The sequence below is a fragment of the Sceloporus undulatus genome, chromosome 6 (genome assembly GCF_019175285.1).
Source record: "Sceloporus undulatus isolate JIND9_A2432 ecotype Alabama chromosome 6, SceUnd_v1.1, whole genome shotgun sequence".
NCBI lineage: Eukaryota > Metazoa > Chordata > Lepidosauria > Squamata > Phrynosomatidae > Sceloporus > Sceloporus undulatus.
In genome coordinates this window covers 129,203,833-129,230,708 of record NC_056527.1, presented here as the reverse complement: position 1 = coordinate 129,230,708, position 26,876 = coordinate 129,203,833, and the positions used below count along the sequence as shown (strand labels likewise).

At 40.4% G+C, this 26,876-nt stretch overlaps 1 protein-coding gene across 3 annotated transcripts in view; it reads left to right on the top strand.

The window, feature by feature from the left end:
- DBNL (drebrin like) overlaps positions 1-26,876 on the top strand; it is a 42,622-nt gene that overhangs the window by 4,850 nt on the left and 10,896 nt on the right. For 2 of the 3 annotated variants that reach the window (XM_042474241.1, XM_042474239.1), the window contains exons 1-6: positions 12,108-12,251; positions 17,500-17,555; positions 20,046-20,158; positions 21,134-21,208; positions 23,838-23,984; positions 26,713-26,790. In XM_042474241.1, coding sequence (XP_042330175.1) covers positions 12,169-12,251; positions 17,500-17,555; positions 20,046-20,158; positions 21,134-21,208; positions 23,838-23,984; positions 26,713-26,790 — 552 coding nt within the window. In that variant the 5' untranslated portion in view covers positions 12,108-12,168. Of the gene's footprint in view, positions 1-3,597; positions 3,664-4,165; positions 4,208-12,107; positions 12,252-17,499; positions 17,556-20,045; positions 20,159-21,133; positions 21,209-23,837; positions 23,985-26,712; positions 26,791-26,876 lie in introns of those variants that run through there. The other variant, XM_042474242.1, reaches the window with a different exon arrangement.

The following is a 26,876-nucleotide window of genomic DNA, read 5'->3' as shown; positions in this document are numbered from 1 at the left end:
TTTTTTTATTATCATAGCTATTTGAACCTGTGTTCAAGCATACATCATCCCCCCCTGGCGGCCAAATTGTGCTCTCCCTTTTAGGACTTTGTCATGTAGATTACAGTAGGCAGATTTGGATTAGACAAAAGAAACAAAGCAGATGAGCTTCTGATAGATTTTTGTGAACCCAACAACTTATTCATTGCAAACACATTTTTATACAACCAGAAAGAAGGCTATACGCATGGACATCACCAGATAGACGGTCAACACAAAAACCAAACAGATTACATAATTGTGAAATCGAAGGCTTTCAGGGGTGGCATCCATAGCTTTTTATGGGTTTTTCGGGCTATGTGGCCATATTCTAGAAGAGTTTATTCCTGACATTTCACCAGCATCTGTGGCTGGCATCTTCAGAGAATGCTGGCATGGAAGAGAGTGGGTATATATTGATCCTGGGTAAGGAGGAGTGATTTCTATGTTAATCTGTGTATTGTTCTGTTGTTGATGGCCAGGCCTCAGGGTAGGAGGATATGCAAAAGAGGATTAGTGTCTGCTAACTGGTGATCATTGTCTGCTGGGAAAGCCTCTGACCCTGAGTGGTTTCTCATTTGCATTTGCTGAGTCCTGGTTTTGGTGTTCTTCAGATTATATAATTGGAAGTAAAAGATGGCGGAACTCTATAGACTAGGCGCCGACTGTGGCACAGATCACAAATTACTCATATCAAAAATAAGAGTAAGACTCAAGAAGAAAACAAAACCAGTGATTATACCAAAGTATGATCCAGATAATATCTCAACATAATTTATTGACAACATAAGAAACAGATTCGCACTACTAAATGTAATAGACTGAAAACCAGAGGAACTATGGTCTGAAGCCAGGGATATAATAAAAGAAGAATAAACACTTTCAATAAACAGAAAGAAATAGAAAAAAAAACATGGATGACAGAAAAAACACTGCAAGCAATAAAGAAAAGAAGAAAAACAAAAGGGAGATAGGAACAAACTAAGAATTATGAATGCAACAGTACATTGGCTTGTGCAGAAAGATAAAGAAAATTACTACAATGACCAATTCAGAGAAATAGAAGACAACAACAAAAAGGGAAGAACAAGAGATCTATTTCACAAGATCTAGGAAATCAAAGGAAAATTCAAACCGAGGACTGGGGTGCTCTATGTCAATAAAAATAATTCAAGACCAGGAGGGAATAATAAGATATTGAATGCAATACAAAGAAGAATTATACAAAAGAAATGACAAAATGAAGGACGTATGGAATGTAGAGACATATGAAGATGAACCCAAAATTCTAAAAATTGAGGTGGAAACTGCAATAAGAGAAATAACAAAAAGAAATAAATAAAAATCACCAGGAACAGATGATATCCCAATTGAACTGCTGCAATCCACATTGACAGAGTCAACTCTAGTACTGTACTAAGCAAGATATGTCAACAGATATGGAAAACAAAACAATGGCCAACAGATTGGAAGTGATCGATATACATCCCCATGCAGCAACTATAGGACCATAGCACTGATCTCCCATGCAAGCAAAATCATGCTCAAAATTTTGCAACATAGACTCCAACCATACATGGCGAGAAAAATCTCAGCGGTTCAAGCGGGGTTCAGGAAAGAAAGATGCACTAGAGACCACATTGCAAACATATGATGGCTAATGGAGCTCACCAGGGAATTCCAAAAGAAAATCAGCATGTTCTTTATAGACTATAGCGAAGCCTTTGACTGCATAGATCATAAAAGTCTATGGAATATCCTTAAAGACATGGGAGTGCCAACACATCTGATAGTCTTGATGAGGAATCTGTACTCAGGACGAGAGGCTGCTGTCAGAACAGAACATGGAGAAACAGAATGGTTCCCAGTTGGCAAAGGGGTCAGACAAGGCTGTATCCTTTCACCCTATCTGTTCGATTTATATGCAGAACATATAAGAAAAGCAGGCTTGGACAAAGCAGAAACACACCGAAGATACCAGTAAAAATGTATAAATATCTGAGCTTGGGATGTCATATTTAAAAGTAGTTAGTTACTATTGATAATTTCAGTGGTCTCAAAGTAGCTACATGCCATTATGGCCCAAATTTTGTTTATTATCCCGCTTTTCTCCCAAAAGAGGATTCAGGTTGCTTACAATACTTTTCTTTAAAGGATGTTAAGGTAAACATTTGCTTTTCTATTCTCATAGGTAACTGAAAGGTTACTTTGGGAAAAAGTGAATACATCAGTATGAGACACAGCATTTAGTCCACCTCCACCATTTATTGACACTTGGAATGTTACACATATCTTGTAACTATAAGTTATATGAGCATTGCAAAAGGAGTGAACTTTTTTCTTGCTACGATACAGTTGTAACATAGTTTAGTGATACCTTTGTTAAGAAATTTTTAAAAAATGGTAATAATTAATTACAACCAACATGCTACTTCCATGCCTTGATAAATAGTGTGGAGGAGGATGATAATGTAAGCGGCACTGATTGCCTCTGTAATCTTGGAAAGCAGCCGGCTTGGGGAAGGTGGGATCAGTTTCGGTTTTTGTATCTTTGTGTCTGTGTGTTCTCTTGGATGAACAGCTTGATACCACAGTATTCCTTGATCTCAGGAAAAAGAACTAAACAGGAGTCTCAAATCCCAGCTGTGTGCAGCAAGACCGGAGTGTTAATAATGTGACTGTAATGACACGCAAGGGAGTATCCTTGTGGGCTCAGGGAGTTCAGCATTCCTTCAGAGAAAGCAGCTTTCAATTCCCATGCAGAATGCCACGCCTTTAGCTCTTTGCAGTGGCTTCTGCATTCCAAAACCTGTTTTCTTTTTGTAATGTGTTTTTTTTTTTCAGGAGAGGGTAAAGATATATTTTATCTGCTGTTTATCTCCACCCTTCCCATCTCCAAAGACTGAAGCCAGAAAGAAAGGAAGACATTTGGTGTTGGGGCAAGTGTTAGGAGCAATACTTGATTGACAAACTGGGGCCCCAATGGAGCTCATTAAACCCAACCTCATTTCTCTCCTGGGAAGCTTGAATCCTAAACCCTGTTATTCTGCTATTAGAATATTTTGACTCTGTTGATCAATTGAATGTTCCCCCCCCCCCCTGCCCGCCCCCATGGTATTAATTCAGTTTGGAGCTTCAGATGCTTTTTCTGCTAATGAAGAACCTCGGCATGAGGTCAGCAGGAAAGGTGGGGCAGCCCTTGCCGGAGGACCTGGAGCAGACTACAGAGCCCTAATTATTCATGAAGACCCCTCTGGCTGCAAATACCCTCCCTACCTCCTCTGCCTTCTCTGTTCAAGCGGGTTCTTTCCCTTCCCCCACTGCCACTCTCCATTGCATATTATTTGAAATGAAAGAACATTTAACTAGGAAAAGATAAGAATTCAAACTTCTGTAGAAAAAAAAATAGAGAGCAATTAAATAATTTTAAATTATGTTGGCTAACATTTGTTTTGAGCCACTGTAAAGAGATTTGGCAGATATCATTTTTGAGGTCATACTAAAGCCTTAACATTTGATAAGGATTTAAAGGACTTTGGTTTATATTGAATGATAAATACAAACTTTACATTTCTGTAGGTACAGGCAAATTCTCTGAGAGCACGGAAGAGGCTTCCATTATATCCAGAGGACTCAAGTACAGAGGTATCTAAAATTAACTCAACATGTACAGCTGCGTTTCTCAAACTTTTAGGTCATCATGCCCTAATGGGGAGGTCAGTGGCAAATCACATACTTTCCATGTTGAAGGCCCCAAGGTCAATCCTTGGCATCCACTTAAAGTATCCCAAGCTGCTAGGGCTGGGAATATGGCCTGTCAGACTACTGAAACAGCTTCTCTGAAGAAAATAGTTCCCAGTTGGAGTTTTCCCTGAAAATAACCTGGGCTGTAATAAACTTATCTTGTCTTTGTATCCCTTTGAGGATTTCTAACAAGCAGTACTAGGCCAAAGTTGGCCTTACCATCAGGCAGAATGAGTTAGCTGCCTCAGGAAAGTGCATAGAGGGTCTCATGAAAGGGCAGACCATTTTTGGCTATTTAATCATTCCCTGCCATAATTTTATGGCTATGGATAGCAAGAAGTACTTATGAGATTTCTTTCCCCTTGTGTACCCAATTAATTTGGCAGGCTTTGTGCATTTACAGTTCATGTTCCGGAAGTGGAGTGGCTCGTCTCATCATTTTGGGGTAAGGTGCACCCTCACTCTCATGTTCAGACAATGTGCTACCTCCAGTTCTGGATATCATACAGTACACTTTGAATTAAGATGTGTATATGCAATTTGCTGTTCTGCCTCAGGCAGCATATCATACTGGGCTCATGGTCAGTTCATTGTATTTCCCACTTGTAAATTCACAAAAATTATATGCGCCTTCCAAACTTACAAATTGCAAAAAGACAGAAAATATCATCCAAGATGTTGTATAAGCTTTGCAAGTACTTTGCAACTATAAACACATATTTAGAAATAATGACAGGAATTTAAATTCAGCTATACAACTTTTCAACATATTGGGCAAGACTTGGTCCAGCGTGCTGAGGGCAGAGACATTGTGTAGATATTGTGCCTTATACTGCACTGAGTCAAATAGTGAGTCTATCTAGTTAACTTTGGCAGCAATTCTCCTGGGTCTGAGATGAGATTTTTTCCAAGCCCTACATGGAGATCTCTTGTGTTCCCTCCTAGTCTTCCATCCAAGGAAACTCAGCCCAAACCTATTTATTATCCAGCCTGTGTTTAGTTTCCAAAATCAGATCAGATTGAGTGTGCTCAAGGTGGCCTTAAGCAAATATGTTACTTTGCTAAACCTCGGTGAAGCCAGGAGTGATGGGTCAAAAAAGGCAAGCTCATCCCACTCACTGTCTCCTTTTCTAGTCATTTGCAGAAGGCATTTTAAAAAGGAATGTAGTGGCTTGGTGGTTAAAATGCCAATTCTGACAATCGTAAGGTTGGAAGGGTAGTTCAAGGCCCAAGTGCCATGTGATGGCATGATGTCCAGTCACTAGTCCCAGCTTATGCCAACCTAGCAGTTCAAAAGCATGCAAATACAAGTAGATAAATAGGTACCACTTCAGCATTCAGTGCAGTCATGCTGGCCACCTGACCACCGGAGTCATCTTCGGACAACGCTGGCTCTTCGGCTTAGTAATGGAGATGAGCATCACCCCCTACAGTCGGTCACAACTAGAAATTTATGTCAAGGGAAAACCTTTACCTTTTAACCTTTAAAATTAGGCTAGTGACTGTATGAGATCAGATCATGCACCCCTGCTCTACAATGTCTTGTAAAACATTGCCATGTATCACTTCATCTCTATTCTAAAGGTTCATGGTAGTCAGGGAGATGTGCAATCTTGTTCAGGCAAAAGAGATCTTAAAAACAGTTGAAAACAAGATTTTCTTCCTACATCTACATGTTGTGCTGCTTCCTTCAAGTAAAACAGATTTTGCAGGTTTCAGAAAAAAACAAAACAAAAATATAGTTACTCAAAGCAAAAGTGAATGACTATATGTATCACAAGCATTGCTTATCTTTTAAACTATCTCCTACACCTTCCAGGAGATTGGAGAGGTGATTATACAGTCGTCCCTCCTGATTTGCGGAGGTGGAGTCCGCAGTCTTGCCTATTCATGGAGGGACAAAATGGTGCGTGTGTGTGAAGCGTGCGTGCAGTGGCACACATGCAGATGCACCACCATTGAAATCAATGGCAACCTGAACTTTGACGTTTTTCCAGATTTGCCGGGGGGGGGGGTAGATGGATCTGAAATGGATCCCTCATGAATTGGGAGGGACGACTGTATTTTCTTCAGTGATATAAAATTGAGTTACCTAGAATTCTAGATTAGCAAGGAAGATGACATTGTATGCAATCCTCTTCAGTAACCGGGACAGGGATTACTTCAGTAAGTAATATATTACTATATTACATTTTTGATTATATATTCCTTTTACATTAAAGATGCTAGATTGTCATTGGCAGCAAGTGGAGTGAAGAATAAAGGTTTTGTGTATATCAGGGACTCTCTTTACTCTTAGGGCTGCTTGGAAGCAGCCCCCCCCCCCCGGCTCTGTGCTTCCAAGCAGCTTGGGGAGTAAAGGGACTAAAATCAAAATCAAGAACACTATTTTTCGTACCTGAGAACACTTATTTAGGAATCTCTAGGTCATCCACTATGAGTCTATGATCTACGTCTGGCAGAAGTGGAGTGTGGCCATTTTAATAAGGACATAATTTTACATCTCCCAGAGTCCTAATCCAACACTCAAACCACTATACCACAATGGCTGTCTGCCTGAATCAAGGTATACAGTCTCTTAAACCAGCTATGTTCTTTTGGTACATGAAGAAAAAAATTTCCCAAACCTTCTCTCCCTTTTCCTGGCAGCAAATACCCAGTAAAAATAGAGGAAACAACCAGCAGGTTGCAACAAACAAAAACAGATGAAATAATTCATGAGCCCCCAAATCTGCCCGACACAGCTACCTTCCTCTGCTTTCTAATGGGGCAGGTCTTTCTTGCTTTCCATCCCAAATCTTAAGGAATGGTGGTAAAGTATCAAGTCAGCATCTTAACTTATTTCTACCCTCCGGAAGAAATGTTAAGCTTTAGCAAGTGTTATTAAGGATGTGTAGATTTTCTTTTTGACAGGTATATGCTCAAAACTTGCCTTCCCTGCAAAGCACATACACTCGGAGGACTCTTGACGTTCTTGTTAGGAAAGCTGTTTGAATAAATACCATCCCCTTAGCAGCTGTTTGTGTCTGGTGGTTCAGTTGTCCCCCAGCTGTGTAAGAAGGCAAAGCATTAGGAATGTTAATCTTTTAAAAACATCTTCTCAGAAAGAAGAATGTGTCTTTTCATGTAGCCATTGCAGCAAATTTGTCTGGTATTTATGAGCGCCTGAAGATTCCCCTGCCAAAGAAAAAAAACTGTGGCCTTTTAGGAACCAGATGAAGTTCCACATTCTTACACCTTTAGCACCATGAGCGTATGAGCAGTCTGTGTGTGCTTTAAAAAAGTAGCTGACTTTGTGGCAACCATTATTTCAGTCTGGAGTTTTCTACAATTAGTTTTCTTTGTGGAAGAAAAAAGGAGTAAGATGCTCAAGAGACTTTTGTGTCCTGCCTTACAATATCATCAAAACTTTTGACTTTATCAAGAAACTAATTGCTCAGTGGAGTTTCCAAACTGACATCTACTTTGTGAAATTTTGGGGGAGATATACAGGCAAGGAAGGTGCTGAATAGTTGCCAGCAGTTCAAGTTGCAGTTTGTGGTAATAAATTTCACAATATTCTTGGGAGACATAGGCCTGTTTGATCTATAGGTGTAGGACTGAGATGAGGAATGTGATGTTGTCAGACAACAAATCTCTTTAACCCTAACCAGCACAGCAAATGGTGAGAATGATAGGAGGTGCAGTCCCACAGTCTATGTTCCCACCCCTGGTGTAGCAGAATGAGATTGGAGAAAATGATAAAATGGATTGTGTTGCTTCAGATGGCAGTCTCCTGATTCTGCTTTTGAATGGTTCCCAAAATAAAATTTTGACATACACACCTTTGCCTGCTCTGCATTTTTAAAATGATGCATTATGTTTTGTGTCATGCTAGTGGAGGACAAAACTATGCCACAAGTTAATCTGCTGCCCTGAGATGCAGTGGAGGATGCTGTCCTATTAGCAGTAGTAAAATTCAACTAACAGCTTAGCTGACTGCATGTTTGTGTGTCTTATGTTTTTCCTCAAGCAGCAACATGTATTAAACTACTCCCTGTACATGACTTGGTAAAGAAAGAGAAGAGTGATGCCCTAATTTTGACTTGATGTTTGAATAACTGAAGCTACCTTGAATCCATCCAAAGTTGAGTATGCAACTGATGTTTTAAACCAGTATGGACACTGTGGTCAATGACATTTGCCAGTAAAACAGAGTTGGGCAACCTGTGGCCCCCAGATGTTGCCAGAACTCTGTTTCCATCACCCCTAGCCTGTACTCCAATATCATCTGAAGGGGCACAAATTGCTCATCGTTGTAGTAAAATCAAATTCATTGGCTTAACATCAAAATGTACCCCTTTTCTGCCCACTTATGCAGGGCCTGGATAAATGACATTTCTGACAAAAGTCCTAGCATCACTCAAACTAGTATGCCCACTAGCCATACTGGCTGGGTGATTCTGGAAATTGTAGTCCAAAAAGGGAGTTTTTCAAGCCCTGTTCTTAATGTTGGTTGTTGTGTGTTTTTGACTTGGCCTCTTCTTGGCGAACTCAGGCCAGGGTTTGGTTAATTGCAGTTCCAGATGAAGCTAGGGCTGAGACTGGAAGTGCTGTTTAAACAGATTCCATAGGGGGAGATTTCCCTCAACGAAAAAGTTTCCCACCAATCCCTGGAGACACAAGTTGCACTTCAGAACCAAACCAGGAATTCAGGAAGCCGCTTTGTGGTTAAGACTATAGACAAGAGTGTTTGCATTTGACACTTGGTGAGGATGAAGGAGTCAGAGCTAAAGTCTACAGTTTGGTAGTAAAACGTTTATTTCCTAATTGAAGAGGGAATGCCAGGAAGTATTTTAAAAGCTATAACTCCCTGGATAGGTATAATTATTTAACAGTGCTTTAAGAGAGCTTTTGTTGTTGTGTGCCTTCAAGTCATTTCTGACTTATGATTACTCTAAGGTGAATCTATCACAGGATTTTCATGGCAAGATTTGTTCAACTCTCTAGTAACAGTTACCATTGTCAGACACGGAGCTCTCTTTTGAACCTATTCTGAATGCACCTAGTTCTAATTTTTAAATCTGTACATCCTTTGCTCTTTCTTCCTCACCGTCTCTCCCTCTCTCTTCACATTCCATGTGTGGGTATACCCATTTTATCCCGTCTTGAGCATCAAAGGGCAAGGTAGCACCATGGAAATGTCAAGTGAGCAACTTGCTCCAATAAAAGTCTAGGCCTAGACTTGAAGGCCTGTCATCTTTTCCAGGCGTAGCCTCTTCTTGAAGGCATGAAAGGCCTTCAAGGGCAGGCATCTGACTCAATCTGGTACTCCTCTTCCTGGATTCATTTCTCCTGGACCATTGCTTGCACTGATGGCATACAGACACGGGATGTATACACCTCATTTCCTTGGTGTTCCAGGGCCATAGAATATGGGTTTCACAGTTCCCAATTCAAGGACTACTGCCCAAGGGCTTCCAATTCAATGTGCTCAGGATCAACTGTGATGCAGGAGTCTGGGTCAGTTTGTAAGCCTTTGGTACCTTTAGTCCAGCTGTTCTCAATTTTTTTACTATGAAGAAACCCTTGAAATAATTTTCAGGTCTCAAGGAACCCCTGCATAAAATGTTTTTTTAAAATGTGTTTCTTTCTGTAGGAGGATAATCACAATCTCTCACAGCAACCTCAGATGGAGCCCCTGATTCCAGGGAAACCTGGTTAAGAGCATCTGCTGTATTTTGATGATTTGGCCAGTCAGCCCTTCTTTGTCTCGGTGGGAGCTCAGGATGAAAGTCTTGACACATTTCCTTCCATGTATAATTTGCTTATATTGCAAGACTATTTTTAAATAGAAAGTACTAAAGTAACATAGAAATTTCTCTGTGTTTAGAGTGGGTATCATCAAGGTTCACAATTTCATCGCAATGCCTGTTGCAGTACCTAAAACTGACACAAGTTGATTATTTTCCTTCTCAGAGAAGAAATAGAGCAACACTTTAGAAACAATTCTGCCACCTACTGGAAAGCCCCCAAGGGCTATACGTTAGTATATGAGGTTGTTTGAAAATATGTTTCTATCCCATTTGTTCAAATTAAATACACTTAGGCTGTACATGGAAACATATTTTGTAACTATACAGCCACCAAGTGGGAAAAAAACATCTTTTCTCTTGTATTTTACTTACTGATGTTTCCTCAGTGGATATTGCTTACTTGCCAGGAGCTGAATCTTTCACCTTGCCTCCAGTGATTAATAGGGTCAGGTTCACTGCTATTGCTCTGTTCGCACTAAATATACTATGGGGTACTGGTAGGGATAATGGGATATATTATAATAATAAGTTAATTAGTAGGGTTGTTGCTCACATTCCTTTAGTAGTTAACAAGCAGATGGGGGAAAGGGGAAAAAAGACTTTGCAAGGTCAGTCCCATGAGAATGTATGGTATGGGCTGAAAGGAGGGCCAAGCGTGGTAAGGAAGAAGAAAGGAATCTGTTTAGGTTTATGGATGAATGGAGTGCCAACCCCACTCAAAACCTCAATTATGATATGCTTTACTGTATTGACAGTGAATTCTCAGTCCTGACAGCACACAACTGTGGTGAACATCTATAGTTTCTGAATAAAGCTTTTCTCTTTTACTACTGACAGCCTGGATTTCTGAACGTAAGGTCTCCTGTGCATGACATTGCTACAAATATGTAATTAGGCGTGTGAACTAGTGGCTGCTAGCTATGCCTCCTTCTGGTGGGAATGAAATAGAAACATTTTGGCTACTGGCAAAGCAAACAGAGAATTATATGCTGTTTACTTTGGGCAGGTGGCAGTTATAATGGTGCTGTAAAGATGTGTCAGTCGGGCACATTGTTGTTAACTGCTGTCAAGTCATCTTTAACTTATGGCAATCCGATGAATGAGAATCTTCCAAGTCACCTTGTTTTCAACAGCTCTGCTCAGGTCTTGCAAGCTCAGGGCTGTGGCTTCCTCTATCAACTTATAATGTGATCTTCCTCTTTTCCTATGCCCTTCAAATGTATCAGTCATCATTGTCTTCTCTAGTGAATGATGCTTTCTTGTGATATATTCAAACTATGATAGTCTCAGAGGATTCCTCTTAGCTTCTAGAGATAGTTCAGGCTCAGTTTGCTCTAATGCCTGTTCTTTTGTTTTGTCTTGTTTTTTCTGACTCATGGCGACCCTCTGGATGAGACATCTCCAAGGCCCTCAGTCCTCCACTGCTCTGCTTAATCCCTGAAAACCCATAAAACCCATAACCCCCTTAATAGAGTCCATTATCCATCTGGCATGTGGCCTTCCTCTCTTCCTATTTCCCTCCACCTTTCCCAGCATTATTGTCTTTTCCAATGAGTCCTTCCTTCTCATGATGTGTCCAAAGTACGACAGTCTAAGTCTTGTCATCTTGGCTTCTTCCAGGCTTGATCTGCTCCAGGACCCATTTCTTTGTCCTTTCGGCTGTAGTCCATAGGATTGTGAGCGCTCTTCTCCAGCCCCACAGCTCAAACAAAGGGGTTTTCTTCCTATCTTCTTTCTTAAATGTCCAGCTCTCACCTCCATACAGGGCAATAGGGAACACAAGGGCTTGTATGACTCTAACATTTGTGCTCAGCTGTATATCTTTGCGTTTTAGAATCATTTCTAGTTCTTTCATAGCCACCCTCCCCATTCTTAATCTTCCGATTTCCTGACTGCAGTCCCCATTTCTATCAATGTTTGACCCAAGGTATGGGAATCCTTTTGCTATTTCTATTTCTTTGTCGTCTGGGTTGAACTTGTGAAGGTCCATTATTTCTGTTCAACATTAAGCCTGCCTTTGCACTTTCTTCTTTGACCTTCCTTAGTAGTTGTTCCAGGTCTTTCAGGTTTCTCTGGCATCATCTGCATATCTTTAGACTGTTGATATTCCTTCCTCCTATTTTTACTTCTTCTGTGTCCAGGCCTGCTTTCCTTATAATATGTTCTGCATATAATACGTTGAACAGAGAGGGTGAAACGATGCAGCCTGGTCTGGCCCCTTTGCCAATTGGGAGTGACTCCTGAACAAAAATGCTGTTTAGAAGGGTGAAGTGGTATCAAACTGGATCATTTCTGCGGTGTGGACGCAGCCTTGTTGGATGGGAGTGGCTCTTAAATACAAATGTTGTTTACAAAGGCTAAGGGGTGTCAAACTGGACCATTTCCGAGGAAAGCAGTGCCTTTGGGGGGACAATGGAGTGGGGCTGGGGATTGCCTTCCTTGAGGGGCTCTGGAGGGAAGGAAGGAAGGAGGCGTGGAGGCTTGTGCCCGCCTCCTGGGCCTTCCTCCTCCTCCTCCTCCTCCTCCGTAGCTGCAGCCGGTCTCTTTCAGGCAGGCGGAGCCGGAAGAAGCGCCCAGGAGGCCGAGGCGAGGAGGGAAGCAGGGCTGCTCCATGGCGCTGAACCTGAGCCGGAATGGGCCTGCGCTGCAGGAGGCCTACGCCCGAGTGGTGGCCTCGGGGAGCCCCAAGGACTGGTAAGCCGGGGCCCCTGGGGCCAGGCTCCCCTTCTTCCCGCCCCACAAGGACCAGGGGGCTCTCCTCCTCCTCCTCCCAAGGAGGGACCCTTGCCTGGGTTTATGGGGGAGGAGGGTGTGGGGCTCAGCTGCAGCAGCCTCCCTGGAGCTGGCTGTGTTTCTGGGGTTGGGTTTGGGAAGGGGTAGATTTGTGTGTATAGGAAGAAGCCTCTGGGGCTGTAGGGCAGTGCCCCCCCAACCCCTAGAAAGGGATTGTTGGACTTCAGCTCCCAGAAGACTTAGCCCTCTTGGACAGTGGGATTCTGGGAAATGAAGTCCAACATTTCCTTAAAGAGCTCACTTTGATGTAGAAGGTCACCTTGTAGGGCAGTGGTGGGAGCTAAAGCCCCAAACCCCTTAAAGGGCACTGTTTGGGGACCATTGATGCAAGGCAGTGGTCCCCAAATTGCCCTTTATTGTTGGACTTCAGCTCCCAGAAGCCTCAGCATTCTCAGCCAGTAGCCTGGGATTCTGGGAGCTGAAGTCCTAAAGCCCTTAAAGGGCACCATTTGGGGACCATTGATGTAGAGTAGTGGTCCCCCCCAACTGTGTCCTTTAAGAGGTTGTTGGACTTCAGCTCCCAGAAGCTTTAGCCCTGTTGGCTAGTTGTATGGGATTCTGGGAGCTGAAGTCCAAAATTTAAAGAGCACAGTTTGGGGATCTGGACAGTGAAGAAAGGAGATGGGAAGATTGTGATGTGATGCTGGGAAGAGTGCTGACTAGGGAAGGCCAAACAAATGGGTCCTTGAACAGATCAAGGGTTGAGAAACCATGCCTTATGAGTAGACTTATTTATTTATGTATTTATTTATACATTCAGCCATAAAGGCTCTCAAGAGCGGTTTACAGATAGACAGATCCCTGACCTCAGGCTTACAATCTAAAAAGACATGACACAAAAAGGAGAAGGTAATGGCACTGGGGAAAGGGAATCAGTCCAACGGTTCCGACGCCTGGACCATGACTTAAGGAGCTGGGTATGTTCAGGCTGGAGAAGAGGAAGTTAAGGGGTAACATGATAGCCCTGTTTAAGTATTGAAGGGGTGTCATACTGAGGAGAGAGCAAGCTTGTTTGCTGCTGCTCCAGAGAACAGGACCCAGAACAATGGATGCAAGCTCCAGGGAAAGAGATTCCAGCTCAACATTAGGAAGCACTTCCTGACAGTAAGAGCTGTTCAAAAGTGGAACACACTGCCTTTGAGTCTCCATCTTTATTATAGAGGTTTGTAAACAGGCTGGATGGCCATCTGTCGAGGGTGCTTTGATTGAGAGTTCCTGCATGAAGGGGGTTGGACTGGATGGCCCGTGGGGTCTCTTCCAACTCTGTGGAAATGCTGGGAGCCTTTGTAGGGCATCCTGCTGGGCTCCTCCATCTGCAGCTCTGTTCCTATGAGTCTGTGATTCTAAGCCTGAACTCTCCCCAGAAGCCAGGATGACTGACTTGAGGCTGTTGTATTTTGGCCACATTGTGAAAAGGCATGAGTCTTTAGAAAAGACAATAATGCTAGGAAAGGTGGAGGGAAGAAGAAAGAGGAAGCCCACACGCCAGATAGCTAGGCTCAGTTAGAGAGGCCATAGGCCTGAGCCTGCAGGACCTGAGCAGAGATCCACTTAACAGAGGGGCTTCAAGATGTCTCATCTACAGGGTTGCCATGAGTCGAGGTCGACTCAAAGGCAGTTAACAACAACAACAAAGGAGGCTATAAGAAGGAACTAGATAAGACCCTAAAGTGTAAACACATACAACTGAGCACTAAAGTCAGAATCAGAAGGTCAGAGCTGGACAGTGGGGGGGGGGGGGGGAGGATAGAGAAAAAATGGATGGGGAAAAAAAACCCTTGGAATCCTAAATACATTTACTGTGCAGTGATCCCACTGAGGCTGCATCTACACTGCAGAAATAATGCAGTTTAACACCACTTCAATTGCCATAGCTCAATGCTATGGAATTCATTTGAGATGTGGTGCAGGAGAAGAGTGCTGAGGATACCATGGACATACAAAAACAAAACAAAAAAAAACCCCTAACAAATGGGTTTTAGAACAGTTCAAGCTGGAAATCTCCATGGAAGCTCAAATGATCAAACTGAGGCAGTCGTACTTTGTCCACATCATGAGAAGGCAGGACTCATTAGAAAAGACATTAATGCTTGAGGAGGTTGAGGGCAATAGAAGCGGAGAAGAGCCCACACCAGATGGCTAGACTCCATCAGGGAGGTCATGGGCCTGAATCTACAGGATTTAAGCAGGTCTTTAAGCAGAGGCTGGATGGCCATCTGTTGGGTATGCTTTGATTGAGAGTTCCTGCATGGCAGAATGGAGTGGGGTTGGACTGGATGGCCCTTGTGATCTCTTCCAACTCTGATTCTGTGATTCAATGGAGAACGGGGACTTGGAGATGTCATCCACAGGGTCTCCATGAGTCAGGGCCGATTTGATGGCAGTTAATCACAATGGTAAAGGAGATTGTAGCTCATGGTACAGGTCTAGATGACTGTTAGTGTCCCTGTGAGTAGAGGCAGGGTTTGGATTCAGCATGCACAGAAAAGTGTGTGTGTCTTCCTGCCTATATCTGTGTGTTTAGCACATCTGACGCTAGATTACAATGGGCAAGCAACCAGGGCCATGGTCTGAAGCAAGATGCGGGCTATAGAGTATGTGAAGACTGTGAGAAACTTGTAGCATATGATGGGACTCAGGCTTTTGCTTTGTCATCCTGTCAGAGCGTACAAGAGATGAGGATATTTTTAATGCTATGTTATTTCAAAGAAAAGGACATTTATTGGTCTAACTGTTTTGGGCTGTGCATTGATGGGGGCAAATCCATGTTTTTATTCTGGTCTTCATAGATGTATCATGAAGGTAGCCCCCAGTATTACCTGGAGTCACTGCTACATACGCTGCTACAAATCCTAGCATCTAAGCACCTCCCTGTTGAATTACAAGTTGTTCTTGCTGAAGCTGTTAAACTGGTTACCAAATTTTATAAAGTCAAAGTCCACAAAGTGGAGGGTTTTTTAAGCACTGTGTGAAGAGATGATGAGCCTTCATTCTACTCCTTCATACAAAAGGAAGGTGGCTCTCTCATAAAGTCTGTTCAAAATTAGGCATTAGGTCTAGGATGTGTGTGGGCTGTTGTTGTTTTTAGACCATTCTTTCCAACTTGCTTCCAAGTTACACAACTGTGATTTGCTTCAGGCTTTTGCATATCGATCAATCTAAACTTCAGAACAGCTTAATAACGATCTTCAGAGTTTTGCACAAAATTGAATCTATGATTTAAAAATTAGATTTTTGGATTTCTTGTATTGAAAAAGGCCAACCTGAGCTATTTGAAACTTTACACAATTTCCTGTCTGAGGACAAGCTACAGCTCTCCCAGGAAATGAGCAAGAAAATAACTGAAACACTTGAAAGGCTAAAACCATTTTTCAAGACGTATCTTTCAAAACCTGGAGAACAACTTTCTTGCAAATCCTTTCCAAGCTGCCAGACTATTGATCAAGGAAGGAAAAAGAAAAGTTGATTAAACTTTTGGCTGATCCTACGTTAAAAGCTGACTGCAACGAAAAATCCCTTATTAACTTCTGGGCAGACATCAGCAGAGAACATGAACTGCTTTCCAAAAAGGCACTTAATTTTCTTTTGCCATTTACAAATATGGAGTTGGAGAGAGAGATTTCTCTTCTTATGCCTTTCTAAAAAATAAGTATCAAATGCAGTTCCAGATTTAAGACCGTATCTTACATCTGTTGAACCTGATGTACAAAAACTATGTGCCTCAAAACAAGCTCAAGGACTGCACTGAGCATTTGTTGTGTGTTTCTTATGCACTGTCTGTTCAATTTTTAAATCCAATTGCTTTTTAATCCCATTTATCAGGGTATTTATTTATAGTTACAAGATATACATTTGAAATAACAGTAACTATGTTAATTAAAGACATTTTGATAATATGAAGGATACGGCAAGTCTAAAAGGTTTGGGCACCACTGCTCTAGAGAACTGGCTCAAATTAAGTAGATTTAAATCATGGTTTTAAATTAGACTGAATTAAATCATTATTTAAATAAACTGAATCAAATCAATTAAAACCTGAGGCGGTCAAGGCCAGGAAGATAAGGACCAAAGGAATCTGGGGATCCGAAAGTTAGTCCCCTCCTGCAGTGTGAGCCTTGGCAGAAGTCAAATGATGCCAACTCCTGAAGCCGGATCTGCCAGAAAACGTTTCATCATGCAAGAGCCACTTACTCACATCTCTCTAACACAAATCCCCATTGCTGTGCATGTTACATGCCGGGCCTGCATCACCCCAAAACCACAACATATTTTAGCAACATGCCTTAACTAAGGCTCTGCATTGCAGAATTAATGCAGTTCGACACCACTTTAACTGCCATGGCTCAGTGCTATTGAATTCTGGGTTTTGGAGTTCTGTCAGATATTTAGCCTTCTCTGTCAGTGCTCTGGTGCCACAACAAATCCCAGGATTCCATAGATGTAGCCATGACAATTAAAGTGGTGTCAAACTGCATCAATTGGACAGTGTGGCAACAGGTTTTCTTTATCTATGTATTTGTTGACTAATAGCAAACAGTTTTCTATTTTTAATTCTACCTATTACTGTTGCCCCAACATCATTAGATTATGAATTCATTAAGATACTGTATTGTTCAAAAGAGGGATAGTGTTCACTTTTCTCACATGTTCTTCTCCAAGCATAGAGAATGGCTTCCTTTACACAAGGAGAAACTAAAGTTGGTAACTGTTAGAAAACTTTGTATGGTGGGGAAATGTAATAAAAATGATGGACATGGATATGTTTTAATTTTTTATTTTATTTTATTCCATTTTTGTACCAAAGTAGCACTAATAAGGTTGGAGAGGAAGAATTTGTCAGGAAGGGGTAAGAAATGATATGATAGAAAAATGATGTGGACACAATTAAGTGATAAATAGGGATGCCTTGGAAATCCACATCTGTGATAGTTCTGAAGATCACTGGAGAGAATTATTAATTATGATAGGATTAATTATGATAGGTAATTGTATGTGATGGCATGCTGTTATGGGAGTGTCTTGTCACACTTTAAGGATTAACAGACTTTTGAGGACTATAATCAGTTTATGTGATTCAAGATGTATCCTCAGTTGCTGATGAATAAAATCATTTTAACTCTAATTCCATTCTTTGTTTTGCTATTTTCAGGGCTCTATTTACTTATGAAGGTAACAGCAATGACCTGAGAGTGGCTGGGACTGGAGGTAAGTTTTGTAGAGTGTATAGCAGTAGACATGGTCTGGATAGATGATTGCTTTTTTTTTTTACTGGAGGAAGTTGCAGTAAACATTTTTATTGCTTAATTCATTAGATTCTGGAAAGATATCTGCTTGGCTAGCTGGTTTTCATAATCCAAGTGCAGCTTGTCTCATGACCCAGTTAAGGCATATGTCTGACTCTGTTCTAGAAGCATATCCCTTCTTTGCATATATTAAAAAAATACTCATTTTAGTCATTTAATTTCCTGCCTGTTGCTGCTTGTCCAGACAAGGAGGAGGATTAGAAGTGCCCAAATCTAGCCCCGTGAGGCAGAGTGTGAAAGGCCAAGTGGAAATACACTTCACTCTCTGAGTGGGAAAGAAGTGATGCATTATATATTGACAATGTTATCAAAACTATGCAGCAGTGGAGCAGGACGTTCAAAAGCTGGAATGACCACTTTGAAAATAAACGTTAAAAGAAAAGAAACAGGAGAAAAGAAAGCTGTTGGGCAGTATGCCTGATTTAGTCTCACATCTTGTTCATGGGGAATTATGTATTAAAGGGCAATTTTGGAGACTATAACCATTTATCAAATACTTTTGGTTGTTGTACCTTTTTAAAAAAAGTTAAAAGTAAAAGAGGGTGAGGAGTTGCTAAGAATCACATCAATAAAAGTGTATTTCATTTGTTTTGTACCTACAATTTCATCACTATGAAGGTAGTCATTCCCCTAAATATGCAAAGGCCAAACACTTCTATGTAAATTTTCTGTCTCTGAATTTGTTTGTTCACTATCAGAAACTGAATATCAGGGTGGATAAGAAAGCTTAACCAACTTGTCATAGTGCCTGAATTGGTCAACTGGTTTGCAATCAGCTAGGAAGCCTGAGTCCTGAAACCATAGTTTTTACTGACTCTACAGATTGACTTGGTGGAATATTCAGATTGACAGTCCTCAAATACAGCTGTTTCTCCCTTTCTAGAATCCCCTCCCTATTAGCAACCCCAAATCCAATTAACACCCCCTAAAGGGGGTTTGTTAAGCTAAAGGCCAAAAAGAGACATACACTTTGATACCACGTTTTGTTGTATCTTTTGAAGCTGAAACAATATTTTGCTTTCTAAACAATGGTTAGGGCAAACTGACTTAGCATGATATCCAAACTGTGAGAAATTGAATTATGCTTTTGAATTAGCATCTTGTGATGTGAGTCCAGACTCTCTTATGCTTCTAACAGGTAGAAAGAGAATTTAGACAGGCATGCATACCTCAGTAAGGAATACTTTCTCATGCTGCTGTTGTTGTTGCAGATTTATGGCAGTCCTAAAACAAGCCTATCACAGGATTTTCTTGGCAAGATTTGTTCAGACGGGATTTGCCTTTGTCTCCATCTGAGGCTGAGAGGGTGTGATTTGCCTAAGGTCACACAATGTGTTTCCATGGCTGAGTGGGAATTTGAACCCTGGCCTCCAAAGTTGTAGTCCAGCACTCAGACCACTACACCACTCTGGACATAAATTATTCTCTATTAGGTATCTCCTAGTTCCTGGAAATATTAATAGTAAGGCTGTTGAAAAAGAGAACTCTCATGTTGATATGGTTCATCTAGAAACTGTTCTCTTTCAGCTGTAGCAAAAAGGGAAGTAGCTTGGTTGCCTTTCTTGTAAAAATGAGCAACGAGAAAAGAGGGGGGGAAAGAAGCCACTTCATTTAGCCCCCTGTGTTTTGGGCCTTTTAACCCCCCAAGAATACAATATTGTTTACAATTCTTGATACCTTTTATCTCTCAAACCAATAAGAAATTAGGCTAAATGAGACTGATTCATCCAGTGCCATTAACTGAGCTTTGTAGCTGAACAGTTTGAAACTGTTTTTCTCATGATCATAACCAATTCTGTTAACAGCATATGGCAGAAGATCAGCTGTGTTGTTAGGCTTATATAAATGATAGCTAGGCTCCAAATAGCCATGGAACTAGTTCTGTGTATGCAAACAGGCTTTAACTCTGTTTTTTCTCAAATAACAGCTCCCCTCATGATACATAGCATTGCAAGTAACTTTCGAAACTGAGCAGATATTGTAATGCTCTGCTGAGGAGAACTTTGAAAGTGGTTTGTGAGATGTGTGGAGATCAACAATGGAAAGAAAAAAGGGGAAATATTTCTCAGTAGGCTAATGTATACCTTCGGTTTCAGCCTCTACCTTTGGGGAAACTTTGTCCTAATTGACATCTGTGTAATTTGGAGTAGCTTTCCCTAACCTGGCACCCTCCAGATACATTGGACTACAGCTCCATCTCAGCATTTGCATCCAGTACTGGGCAAGCTACTAATCTTGGATTGGTGGGAGTTGTATTTCAAAACCTCTTCCAATTCTAGATTGAGGAGGTCTGATCTAAGAGTGTTGTGTATTGGTTTTAATTGACTGAGTTAGTAGGTTAGTTTCATGTTGCCTCTCCTTTTTCCTGTCTTTATCTCTTGATTGTATATAGAAGGTGGCCTGGAGGAGATGATAGAAGAACTAAACAGTGGGAAAGTGATGTATGCTTTCTGCAGGGTAACAGCTCCAAACTCTGGCTTGCCCAAATATGTGCTCATCAATTGGGTATGTAGAATACAGTCCCATTTGACTATGGAAATTATTGTTTGCATGCCTTCATATAAAAAACATATAGTACCTCTTACTGGATAATGCAACACTTTAGAAGTAAATGCCAGTGTTTGAAAAATCCAAGAAATAAATTTAGATGCCTCTTTTCCCATTGCGTTCTTTCTATTCGCTGTTCAGAAAGAATCTCAATCCAGAAGCTGGCATTTTATTAGAGAGCTTTGGGTTCTTTCCTCCAAATTGCACTAGAGGATTAATGCCTTCCAATCCCAGTTAATGATAAACTATAGTTCACTGTTTTGTCTGGCCAGAAAATAAATGTTTTTTTTTCTTATTTGTAAATGATTCTGGTTTGTTAAAAGGATACCAATTATTTAGCATGATTAAAACAAAGGATCAATGAAGAGCTCCAGAAGAACTTCTCCACACTAGGGAAGTGACCTTTAAAATTACAAATGTCCTTCAGTACAGCACTGGAATTGTAAAAACTTAAGTACATGTATACACTGATAAAATCTGAGCTAGTGATAGTCAGCCAAAGAGATTAATATTAATATTTTGCTTTTAAAATTTATTTTCATAAATAAAGCATGGTTAAGATTCTGGGGTCTTGTGACAGATTATGAAATAATCCTTACAAGTCTTTGATATGATTTCAGAATTTAGTAGGCTTAGGCCAACATCTTTTTGCTCTTTAGTCCAGAGAGCTGTGCATTCTTTTCATACCACTATTCCTTGCCTTGATTTAGGAGCTGGATATTGTAATGATAAATAGTTAACTGCGTATAGTTAACATAAACAATGAGTGGGAAGTTGCCTTTGGATTTTGATCTCTTTAGTAACTCTGTCTGAGGCATTTCCTTCCCCTGCCTTCTCTTCTCTGTGTTCAAGTTAGTGACTCCATCTGTATAAAATAAATAAGTCTTGACATGAGTTAGTCTGCTTAAAGTTCTTCATGTTTTCTTTTGGCAGTTTGGTGAAGGTGTTAATGATGTGAGAAAAGGAGCCTGTGCCAACCATGTTAGCTCTGTGGCAAATTTCTTGAAGGTATTTAATCTTTATTTTATACTCCATAACTCTTTTCTTTCAGTTAAATGCTCTTGCATATAAATGATTTTGTGGTCTTTTTGTGAAATGAAATATTGTGGTTTTTGTTACCCAGTGTAATTAAGAATGTTTCTGGGGCATAACTTCTCAATGTCAGTTTCTTCATGGAGAGGAACACTAGATATTAATGGTGCTCTATCATATCTTTCTGCTTAAAAACAGAGCAGTGGTAAACAGACAAACCCCACCCTACACTCCATTAATAGTGCTATTGAAATACACCCTAGTAACTCCCAAAAGCTGCTGCTAAATACGGTTTTCTGTCAGGCAAGGTTCCAAACTGCAAATCTGTTTCCTTTAGACAGGTGAAGTGTGTGACAAGTTTCTATGTCTTTGATTAACCATTAATCAGTCAAAAGATATTAGGAAAGCTTTGTCCAATATCTATCAGCCCAAAAGTGAACATGCTTCCTACAACATGCCTGTTGTCTGCCAGGTATTACTATTTATATTGCTGCCAATATAGATGATATGTAGGGGATTGTGGGAGTTATAATTAAAATGTCTGATGGGCTAGTGGTCCCCCAGCCCTGCAGTAAGGGCCAGGAAGTAAATAATGTTGAAGGCTTCAGTGAAAATGTGGATCTTAAGGACAACTTTGAAAGAAGTGAGAGAGCTGGCCTAATTACGATTTTATTAAGCCACTTGGGTTTCTTTGAAGGAAAGGAAAGCATACCTTTGAAAACAAAAAATAAATATGTTTAAACAGAAGATTTGGCCATTGCAAACAATTTCACTACTTACACTAATGTTGGCTTTTCCTATACTAATACTGTCTTTTCCTAGTTGTGATTGTTGCCTATAATAGGAGATTTCTATTTTTAAATCATATTTTCCATTTCCTCTGTAAGAAAAGCTGCTATCATTTCTTACACATCATTACTCTCTATACTATAATTTGTGGTCTGCCAGTCAGTTTAAGTTCTAATTTTATCTCTGGTTGGTATAATTTGTAGACAGTCATTTTTATAAAATGCAGGAAAAAGAAAAATGGAAACAGTTTGGGACACTGCTAGGATGTGCCTCCTCTCCTTTCTCTCTTTTTCTTTTTCCATTTCTATCTGCATTTTCCATGTAGTGGACAAAGGTTGTTTCATCATAAGGTTTTCTTGGTGAGATGTTTTCGCAAGAAGGCTCACTCTTGCTTCTCTGTATGCAGTGCCAACAAGGATTAGCTATGCTGTTGCTGCTGTTCCCTCTGGGAAATCTTACATTGGTGTCACTGACCATTAGTGCTACTACCCAGTTTATCACTTTATTTAATGCATCTCATTGTTCTAGGTTGTTCCTGTCTGTGACCACTGAACTCCTCCTCTCCTTCCCCTTCAGTTCTTCTTCCTCGTATTCTCCCTGTCATGTTTTTGCCAGTGTGTCTCCCTTATGTCTCATCCACTCTGAGAGCCTTTAGGGCTGAAGGGCGGGGTATAAATACCATAAATAAATAAATAATGTCCTTCTCTCCCTTCTCTGCATCTTCTCTCCTTCTTAGTTTATCCTTGCTCTGCTTTCTGTTCGCCTCTCTTGGGCCCCTGGCTGGGTTTAGGCTGATTACAACCTATTAATATCTAGAATGCCATTAGACTCCTTGATAGTGGTTTTCCATTAGAAGAGTTTCTCAGTGGTACTGTTGTGTATGCAGAGATCCCATAGGTATGGAGTTCACAGGAAGACAGCAAAGCGTCTGACTGCAGTCACTCAACAGCTGACCTCAGATACAGCTAATATAATTGAGCCCTTTCTTTCTGGTCTTGGACAGTGAAAACACCTATAACCCTGGCATGGGGATGTTGGTGGTAATGAGTACATAGCCAACTGACAGTCCACTCAATTGCCCAAAGTTAAATGAAGTGAAAATTGTGAGAAATAGCTATCATGGGCTTGGGTTTGGTGTGAGGGGTATACCACCAAAGCAATACTTGTTTATGTATTTATTTAATTTCTATCGCACCTTTCTCCTGAATAACGTTCATACCACACTTTACAGGTGGAAAGTGAGTAGCTTACATACACAAAAAGAAAACAAAGGCAACAGTTACTTCCTCCAGCTTTAAAATAATAATAATAAAAAGCTGACAGTAAGGTGTTTATGAACAAAGAGTACGTTTCCTAGGCTATTTGGATACAATATGATAATAGTATGTAAAATTATTAATTTTTCTTAACACGTAACAGTTAGTACAGCGGAGGAAGTTAGGTAAGTTTTTGTTTAGTGTTTAGTGTACCTAGGTATGTAGGTTATTTATGTTTTCGTGTGATGTATGTTTTGTTTTTTGTCTTTATTTGTTCTATTGTACTAATTTTTAATTAATAAAACTTAAAATAATAATAATAATAATAATAATAATAATAATAATAATAATAAGCAAGACACAAAAGGAAAGTGAAATAGGGAAGGAGAAGAAGAAAAAAGAAAAGAAAACCCTAGCATATGTTCATAATATTATGTGGCTCCTCCGCCTGATGGTGTGTGTATGTGTGTGTAGGCTGCAACTGACTTTGGGTAGAAAATTCTCATACACTGGTAAAGATGTACTCTATCTTTATTTTTTACTGTATCCTTTCCCCCCAGGGTGCTCATGTAACAATAAATGCTCGGGCTGATGAGGATGTAGAACCAGAAGCTATCATGGAGAAAGTGGCTAAAGCTTCAGGAGCAAACTACAACTTTCACAAAGAAGGCAGCAAATTCCAGGATGCTGGTCCTCAAGCACCTGTAGTGAGTTCCTCTCAGCTTTTGCTAAGTCCAGTTGTGGTATAGACAATGAAATATCTAGTAGTAAAATAACTACTGTATATATTTGACTATAAGTCAATCTCATGTGTAAGTTGAGGGCAGGTTTGGGGAACAGAATTATAAATTTTGATATAACCCATGACTAATTTGAGGGTAAAACGTAGAGGCATGTAACAAAGGATATAAAGGACACAGCAAAGGAAAGCGATGGCAAAACACACTGCTATTTTCTTGCCCATCCATTCAAAAAAGTTTGAATTGACACTGCAGTGGAGAACGGAGTTCAATGCTCCTTTTAGGTTTTTCTGTGATGGACTATGCTCTTGCCTTTCACAACTCTACTCAGAGAACAGGTGGTTCCTACTTTGATAAGAGTTAAGGTACAGTACTTACATTGACCTATGGATAAGTTAATCCAGGTTTTTGGGTCCATTTTCTGACTGAAATTTCTAGACTTATACATGAGTATATACAGTAGTTGGGTTGCTGGGGGCGTTTGTTGTAGTTCAGCCAAAATGTATTTCTTGCATTGAAGACTAATAATATGGTATGCTGGTTGCAGCAAGCAGGTTATTTTGGAGCTTTAAAAGACAGTTTCTCTCAGTTTTAAAGCACATATGAGTGGCTCAGGAATTGTAATGAGCTGAGGGTAGCTCTTATATCTTTAGTAATCAGCTTTGGGGTGGTGGGCATGGAGGTCCTGTCACCCCAAATTTCTCTCAAGACTGCCCTTACAGAACAGGAATGGATTGTTTGTAATCTCACTGAGTGGTGCATGTCTTGCTTCGGTACATATTTATTTCCCAGAGAATGATGTGAAGCCTATTTAATAATGTATTTACAAGTATTGTGCCATACCTACTTCTCAGATAACTATCTTTGTCGGCCTTTATACTAGTTATACAGAGCCTAGCTGATCTCCAAAGGTTACTAGTGTGCTGGAAAATTATGTCTGATTGACTTGGTAAAATTTACAAGCATACGCTAGACTGATGGTTAGCATAATATATTTTCTGTGCAGAATTATGCATGTTAACTAAGCTTGGTATTTGAAAAGTAAACATCTGTGGATGTTAGCTTGGTTTTACACAGGATAAGCACTATTTGTTGTAACACACCTTTTGTCATATGAAAGATCACTTCCTTTGTACAAGCTACCATGCACACTTTTGCCCATTACTCAAAGCCCTTTATGGTGTGTTCATCTATTCATTAGGTTACCCTCCACTGCTTTAAAAGATAAAATCTGTGTTAACTTTTTTTGGAAAATTATAAGGGGGGAAATCCAACTTACTGACAGTGGAGTGCATGATAGTTGACATTGGGCTCCAGTCTCTAATGTGTCAAAGGAGCCCTGGTGGCGCAGTGGTTAAATGCCTGTACTGCAGCCATTCACTCAAAACCACAAGGTTGCGAGTTCAAGACCAGCAAAAGGGCCCAAGCTCGACTCAGGCTTGCATCCTTCTGAGGTCGCTAAAATGAGTACCCAGGCTGTTGGGGGCAAATTAGCTTACTTGCTAATTAGCTTACTTGCTGTTCACCGCTATGATCTTTGGAATAGCGGTATATAAATAAAACAAATTATGATTATTATTAAATGGCAGACCTATTGTGAGGATAAATCGATTACTCAGGGACTGATCAACCATATCTGCAACTTCCTCCTTTTCATAGGATGTAAGAACATGTGTAATTTTTGTTTGGGTTTTCTGACTTTTTGAGGGAACAATCCCAGATGAAGATGTCATGCCCAGAATTCTATAGTCTGACATCTGCACCAAGATCTGCTGGAGTTCTCCAGGCAGCTGTAATAATTTTGTGTCTGCGTGGGGACATAGCCAGATGTTCCCCCCATGAAGCATAGATTTTGTTATCCACCCGGAGTCCTAGAACCAAACCACAGCAGATAACAAGGGCCCACTGCATTTCTCCAAAACATAAAACAAGTCCTGTAACTATATTCATTTGTATTGTATCTTTGATTTTTGTACTTCTTTCTTTTCTTGATTCCACAAAGGTCTTCCTGTTGCAAATATTTCATTCCTCATTTTTCTGCTTTGCAGGGCCTTTAGTAGATAACGCTGTTCCCCTTCCCCTTATGAGATCTTTCTGTTTTTTCCCCTTTTTAATAATTTCTCCTGTCATTTCTCAACAGTTCAATTCAGTTCAGTTCTTTTTTATTATTCAATCACAAATCATTCAGCATTTTGCCAGCTTGATATCCAAAGTCAGGTTTCTTACTGTGTTATGCCTCTGCTTCATATCAGAAAATCTGAGCCTTGGTGGTATACTCAGTCTTCACATGGGGCAATTAACTGTTCTTTCTAAGTGTGTAACTTTGGAGACTCATCTTTCAGGACATGTTCTGAAACGTATGGGAGGACTGGCTAGTTATTGGTCTTCTGCTTTGCAGTGCTATACTTACTTGCAAAGCTACTCTGATACATAACAATTATTAAGTAACTTAATATGACACTTCCATTACTTCATTGCAAAATAGGCAATGGCTTCAATTAGAATTGCCTCAGTAAAGGTTTTAGTAATTTTTTAAAAAAGCATTCTATTTAATCTAGGTGATTCTAAGAAATGTATAAAATGTTTCTAAGAAAGCTGGTCTGTTCTCAGCTTGCGAGCATTTTGTTTACATTAGCTACTGATAGTAATGAAACCATGGGTGTATTTTAAGATACGTGTTTTTCTTGGTCAACAGGGCTCAGTCTATCAGAAAACTAATGCCATGTCTGAGATCAAAAGAGTTAGCAAAGATAGCTTCTGGGCCAAAGCAGAGGTATGTATTTAATTCATAATGTTCCATGTGATCCAGTTGCTTTCTTTTTTTGCTGCCAGTTGTGTTTACAGTTTGCTCTCATTTTC